The 7,341-nt window shown below is 38.1% G+C and overlaps 1 protein-coding gene and 1 long non-coding RNA gene across 2 annotated transcripts; one reads left to right on the top strand and one right to left on the bottom strand.

Annotated features, from left to right (window-relative positions):
* The first annotated feature begins 4,909 nt into the window (after positions 1-4,909).
* Positions 4,910-5,921, top strand: LOC27208476. The gene is made up of 2 exons (XR_005544519.2): positions 4,910-5,475; positions 5,538-5,921. It is a non-coding gene; the product is annotated as an uncharacterized LOC27208476 (long non-coding RNA).
* Positions 5,922-6,218: 297 nt separating this feature from the next.
* Positions 6,219-7,060, bottom strand: LOC6732485 (protein CDV3 homolog). The gene is given in 2 exon segments (XM_002079569.4): positions 6,219-6,997; positions 7,000-7,060. Coding segments are annotated over 2 exon segments (711 nt in total). The 5' UTR covers positions 7,046-7,060; the 3' UTR covers positions 6,219-6,332.
* Positions 7,061-7,341: the final 281 nt, after the last annotated feature.

Genomic DNA, 7,341 nt, shown 5'->3' with positions numbered 1-7,341 from the left:
AGTAATGGACATCCTTTTAAAGTACGGCAAAAAGTTATCCTCCTTGTCGAAGAACAAGCTTGTCCATCAATACTAGATGGCCTTGTTCAGTTTTTTTGTGTCTTTTGTGACTTTTACCAATAATTTTTACAATTTTCTTAGACAGAATTTTTTTTTTTACATTTTACGATGATTTGCAGCATGGCTGCCTGACTTTCACTTGAGCCTGCCTCTTTGTCTGGCTTTTACTTGGTGCTTTACTTGCTCGATGTGATAATCCTGCCTTGTGCTATGTGAATAATGATGTTCCAGAGTTAAGATTTCTTTTTTATTTTACTCTAGCAGTGGTCCTGCGTTTTTTCAAAGTCGTAGACGCCGGCGACACCGCATGCTGATGACAGTTAAATAATAATTTTAAAAGCGTTGAAAGTCATACAAAAAATGGTTTTTGTAAATAATTTGTACAACAATTCATATAAGAAATAGGATAAACGTGAAAAAAGCGCATTCGCTATAGTCATTTTCATGCACAAATATATTTAAGCTATCGATTTTAAAGACAATGTAGTTGGCAAATTACATTTCGCAATTCAAACATATTTTCAATTAAACAAAAATAAAACATTTTACAATCTATTTGTTCCTTTTTGCAATCGCTTACAATCGATGTAATGGGTTTTTTTTTAAATTCTACACATTTTTAACTATGAACCCTCCTCATACATGAAAGAACAATACTGAAAACACATGCTATATAATTAAATGCAATAACTTTTTGGGCTGCCTTGCATGGGAAATGCAAATAAATGCACTTTTCAATGATATTAACCATTTTATGTGAGCCGGAAGGAAAAAAGCAGCAATTGGGTGACAAATGTTTTCGCTGAAATAACAGAAAGAGCGAACTTTGAACGCAAGCCTTGCCTTAATGGCCAGCAGACACTGAAACAATCGCCTGGAATGCAGTATGTAAAAAAATAATTGAATATGAGGGGTGGCATAGTTGCTTTAATGCATTTAAGGAACGCATACAAATTATTAATTATTTAATTTGATTATTTGATTTAATGGGTATTAATCAATTAAGTTGGTACCAAACTTTATTTTATCAGAATTAAATTTTTCCTTCATCATTAAAAACACATTATACCCCTTCGTAAGTGTGATTTCGATGTACGAACGAACCGTTTGTCCTGCACAAAAGACAAAGCCGCAACAGTTTACAATAATTTGCATACAATTAAAATGCGAAAAATAAAATGAAACGAAACCGCCGACATGCATCGAACTATTCTCAGACAATTATCTCGAAATGACTCTCGCTCATTCAGGTTGGTCGTTAAAGGGTTTGCGTTCTTTTCACAAATATTTAAGGCACTTATTCTCAACAATTTTCATAATAGTCAAACGAAATAATTTAATAAAAGTAGTTCAACTTTAGTCGTAGGTGGAAAAACAACCAAGACTGAAACTATGGACCGTTTTGAACTGTAGCATTTTCATTTATTTATGCAGCAACCCACAATCAACTGACCAAACCCAAACTATTCGGCCAAATTTTAAAACAAACAAGCCATGTTGAAAATATTTACATATGAACTTTCATTTGACTTACAATTTTGGTTGCTGTTGTTTTTCCAGTTGCTCATGAATAATATGTTTGCCAGTTACGAGATGGTTACACAGCTGAAAAGCCCTGGTCTCCAGGCGTTGCTAAACTTTGGTCAGTATTTAAATGCGAGGAACTGGCAGAAAGATTGGGTACCATAATTAGTGTCAATCTCAAGGCCCAGCATTGCCACTACCCCACCCTGGCGTATCCTTTAACCATGGCATATGTTTGCCATGTCTCTGAAGACTCTGCCCACTTAAGTATGCAACACAAAATTCTCGCACGCTGGATGCGTACAAAAAGGACCTAAACCAGGGCTGCCGTTTGCGCTAGTGTTGGCTTTGTGTTGGGCGTCTGTGCTATTTACTTGGCCAAAACGTGCGTGAAGTTTTAATTATAAAGTTTTTTTCTGGCACTGCTCTTCTAGGGTTTTATCCCATAACTTGAATTTAACGACACTTTAAAGAGGCAATTCATTAGATTTATTGAAACAGGTGCGGACATCTGGTCTAGTAGCTCAAATTAAGATTAATTGCATGATTTATGCGCATATTTTTCAACTGCCTCTATGGTCAATAGCCGAAAATTTAAATTCACCGAATGCAAACACTTGAAATTGGTTTTGTTTACATATTGCATGGCAAAAACCTTTTTGTATAATTGCAAATTTCTGGGCAGTGGAGAAAATCAATTCCATTTGCTGATGGGCAAAAAATATTAATTTGATTTCTATGTGTGTGTTTATATCGATGGAGAAGAGTGCAAATCAGATCAAAAATGGAATATCAAGGGTCATTTGCTGTGTGGTAACTAAATGGCCAATGAGTAATAGCAGTTGGTGGAGCATGAGAAGCATTTGATACCCTAGCTGGAATATTCTTATTTTAATCAAAAGATTACAAAAAAAACTCAACGGCCATAGGAATATTTAATGCTAATATTATTATATATAATATACTTTTTTCAGAAGGTATTTAAATTGTACGTCATTAGTTTACAAAAATTTTATGGATTTTTATGTCGCGAAACTTAAATGGCTTGAATTATGTTAAGTAAACTACTTAGTGGGCTGCCCATTTTATGGTAACTGTTGCATGAGTTGTTTCATAAGTTTTGGCGCTTTAACTGGCTTGTTTATTTGGCTTAATTTAAGGCTGAACATTTTATCTAATTATAATCTTATAATTATGCACGATTCCGAAGATTCCAACACTCGCTCAATAGCAAAATCCCCAGATATAATCGCGCTCTCTATTCTGTCAAAACCTATGGAATTCACAATGCAAAGTCAGCTCCCACAATTGCTTATTTCTCCGCGAACGTATAATTGGCCATAGGTAAACTCCACTCGGGCGGATAAATACTGGCAGGGCTTTATAAGTCCACAATCGTCTTCACATTGTCGAGGCTTTTGTGCATTGACTGATGGATTCGGTGAGTGATTGAGCAGTTGTTTGGTTGTTCACTTCAGCAAAACATTCAATGCATAACTACAATGGGCATAAGTTATGCTTCCCTGCAGAAATGCCATTGCAATGGGGTGAGCGAAAGGGAAAATGCAAGCAAGGAGTTCACTTGACTCGCTCTAATTCCCACACAACGATAATCATGTTGTTGATGCCGATGCACGGACTGCTGCAGATATAGATATGGTATCCTGATTCACTGATTCACTGACAAAGTCAGACAGCATCCATTTCCACTGCGCCTGACTGCAAGTGCTTCGTCAATAAAAGTCCCCATCGCTGGATTATTCAGACAGGCGAGTGACCACAACAGACTTCCTTTGAAGGTATTTGGCCAATTTATTAATCAGAGATTTATTTTTATTACCTCAAAAGTTCCTGTGTTGTCTATAATAATAATTATATATTAAAGATTCCAAATTGTATATTAAGATTAATTTCTATTTATAATGTTACTCATTATAATTTTATAATTAAACAAATAATTAATATTTTGTGAATTTAAAATAAATAAATATAAATAAATTAGCTATGTATAATCTAAGTGAGCACCTGTAGCTTTCCTAATTAAATATGTCTGTATATTTTAAAATTTATTGTGCAATTATGCATTATTAGTTATTATTAAAATTTCTAATGGAGTTTTCTTCCGCTTTTAAGCTGTGAGTTACAAACAAATAAATCAAAAACATAAGAACGGAACAAAAAACTTATCGCTCCAAAACTTCCGCTGCACGGACGCTCATAAAATGGCGGACATTGAACTTCTGAGCGGGCTGGAAAAGGCATTGCTGAAAACTGTAAAAATGCCAGTGAAGAAGCCGGAAAAAACAGTAGAAAAAAGTCACATCAACACGAAACATTAAGCTTCACAGTCACAACATATTCGGCTCTTCGATGCATTTTCCTTAAAGTCGCCACGGAGTTCAAATCGAATGGGAGCGCACGCGCCTGCAAGTATGCAATGCTGTAATACGAGACCAACACGCGATGGAGATGATGTTTGGCCACGGAAGGGGGTACGGGAATTTTCCCGGGGTATTCGGGGTTCCGGAATCGGAACAGAAAATAAGCTCAACCAGACGAAAGGGCCACCACCAAACGAACGGGCTATTTACGAAGGGCGGAAGTGCTTTAATTTAATGTTGGTAAAAGATAAGAAGTTAATCCGATCAAATTTTCCTTGCCTTTTCTTTATTTAATTCGATTAAGTAATAGACGTGATAGTGATGTTGGAAAATCGATGTACATTCGGTTTATAAGTAAATCAACTTGTAAAATGTAGAGAATTGAGTAATCCTTCAGTTTTTTTTTACTTACTCTCTTAAATTTATAAAAATTAAGAACTTCAAGATTGTTTAATTAATAATCCCTTTACAATCAGCTTTATAGCTTATTTTGGATGAAAACGTGAGAAGTGTTGGGGTAATCGACTCAATTAGCTATTGTATAAGCACACTTTGCACACTCTCGCGCCAGCCAAACAAACACAAAACTAAATTAGATGCCATAACTAAATAATCACAAACACATTTACGCCAGCAAGAGCTCTTTTCAGTTGAAGCCCCCGGTTGGCAACCAAGAAACGTGGCAAAAAAAAAAAAAAAGAAAACAGAGAACCAGGTCAACAACAGAAACAACATGAGCAACAATTTTGAAACAATGAAATGACGACAACGACAGAAGCGGCAAGGCATGCCTGGAAAATTGCTTGAAATGCTCAGAAGCCAGAGTGGAAATAGGATTGGGGATAGGTTGGGGAGTCGGAAAAGTGGGTGGTCTTGGTGGGCATTCCAACATGTGACGCACGTGACAAAACTTGTCAAGTGACTTTACTTCACTTTGACTGCGAATCCCGGCTCTGTTGTCCGTAAACAAGAAGACGGAATCCCGGGCTGCGAAGAAAAATAGGTTTGTGTGCATTGCCCAACACAAAATGCTTAAGAAAACTCTGCTCTCGGTAAAACAATGAAAGGTGGGGCAAAGAGGAAAAATCAGTCGCGGCTTGGCTTTTCCGACTTGTTGCGCCTTTGGCTAAATTATGACATCGAGAGTTTTAGGGGAATGGGATGTCCTTCGAGACGCAGTGAAGTATTTTTGGAGGAGCAATGGAGTGGAATTTTATGGGACACACAAACAAACGGGAACGGTTTTATGAATTAAAATTCTTAAAACGAATTAGATAACAGGCTTCGTAATATGTATAATAAAATTTTTAAATTTCGAGAAAAGCTCTTTAAAAGCAGGCCATGAATTACAACATAGAAGGCCATGAAATCAAAGTTAAATCTGTAGCACTTAGTGAACCAGGCGAGTGGGTTTAGCTCATTCTAGTTTCGGTTCTCCAACAGAAAACATCTATTTGGACGACTACCAAATTTCTGGGACTGAAAATCCTACTTCCGTAATCAGGCTAATGTGAGTGTGAAAAATCAAAAATTTTCTTTCTTGAAAATATCTTCGATTCGTTCCGTTTTCAGAACATAATGTGCAATCCAGGAATGTGCTCGATGCCCGGCACTTGCTGTGGACCGACTGGCGGACTGGGACCCTGCCTGCTCTGCGGACCCTACAATGGCCAGTGGTTCCGTTCGGTCAACCACTGCTGCGGTCCTTGTGGCCCATATGGTTGCTGCTCGTGCTACGGACCGTATGGAGGACATTGTTAGCCTGCTTAGAAGGAATGTAGGTTTTCTTTATCCGCGATCTGGAACAGGAGCTTTTAAGATTGCAGCCGTGAGGCCTCGTCGAAGATGAGGAGCCATGCTGAAAAGTTGTTAGGCGAAATGGATCCAAAAATTTGTGTTCGATGAAAGATTATGCCATCGGAAATAGATGTTAATAAATTCAACGTATAATTCTAAGATCGCCCACTATCATTTCACTTCATATATTGCTATCAACAGGCTTAATAAATCCAATTAAATATTTAGCATGCATTCTGTGGAAACAATCACAAAATTCCATGTCGTAATTTGCCGTTTTTGGTTTTCTTTACAGTCCGCCGGGTGCATTTAGGGCTAAGCCCCATTTGATTGTAAATATTTGGCTCGTTTACGGCTAACGACACGTCGGGGACCAGCCAAAAAGACGTGTAATGCTAATGGGCCTGTTGAGTGCAAATTTGTTTACGAGTAAAACGCCACTAAAACAGAGGGGCGGCTGATTGCTTTCAATTTTATTTAATCGAGGCACCGCATCAGATCGACCAGAGAAATTGATATCGTTAAACATAGTGAACACAAACGGTAAGTTTAAGGATCATCGTGATATGGCTACTTGGTGCGTTTGGGTGTTTTGCTAAGACTGGGGAAATACTCGTCACTGTTGAGATCAGGAGCTTGAGGTTTTCCCGACATCTTGGATGGAACCTTGCGCAGACGGCTCTCAGTCTGATCCCGGTGATTGAAGTCACCTTGGCTCTGTCGGAGAGCAGGTGGTATGTAGATTTGACTCTTAACCTCGGACGGTTCTTTCTTATTTGGCTGCTTCAAGGACATCGGCTCCTTCAGCTCCTGTTGCCTAAGTGTCTGCTTCATTTTCACCCACGGACAAGTGGTATTGCCGATGTCATCAAGTTGCTGACCCACGTCCACGCCATCGCCACCTGTATCGTTCTGCACCGAATCTTGAGCTTTGACCTCGCCGACGGCCAATTGAGCCAGAATTGCTGAGCCAGAACTGTGGCGCAAGCTCATGTGCTGCATACGATTATCCTCTGTAAATTGAGACCATTCATCCTCCTCTTCAACAGATTCATTTGGGTAAAGAAGTGAAAATTCTAACGATTTCATAGCCGATCCTGTAGTTTCAGTTGGCCCCTCTGTACGATTCTCGTTTTTCAGACTCTTTACGTAATCGTCATCCGTGGCCAACTTTGCAGATTCCTCCAGCGTTTTGTACAGCTCATCGGTGGCCAAGTAATTGGGTTTTTTTTTTTAGTTTTTTTATTGTCTTTCTTGGCAAAGAAATCATCAAGACTGGCCATTCTGCTCAGCTTATTTTCCGAATTTGTTGTTGACGGTACCAAAATTTCTTGAAAGTGACTTGAAGCTTCAATCGTTTTGAGTGCTGTTTGTGATGTTTAAGTCAATGTCTACTTATCACATAGACAAATAAATATTAAATAATAAACAAAATGATGTAGTTACAGATTCTCTGCAAGGAAAAACAAACATGTAGAACTAAAGTGAAATTATAAGTGGGTAATATATAGGTAACCATTTTAACGGCGCCTTCTTAAGCTCCTAGTCTAAGATAACAGACGCCCACATATTTAAAAAT

This window comes from Drosophila simulans, chromosome 2L (genome assembly GCF_016746395.2).
Source record: "Drosophila simulans strain w501 chromosome 2L, Prin_Dsim_3.1, whole genome shotgun sequence".
Classification (NCBI taxonomy): Eukaryota; Metazoa; Arthropoda; class Insecta; order Diptera; family Drosophilidae; genus Drosophila; species Drosophila simulans.
This window is presented reverse-complemented; position numbering and strand designations above follow the sequence as displayed.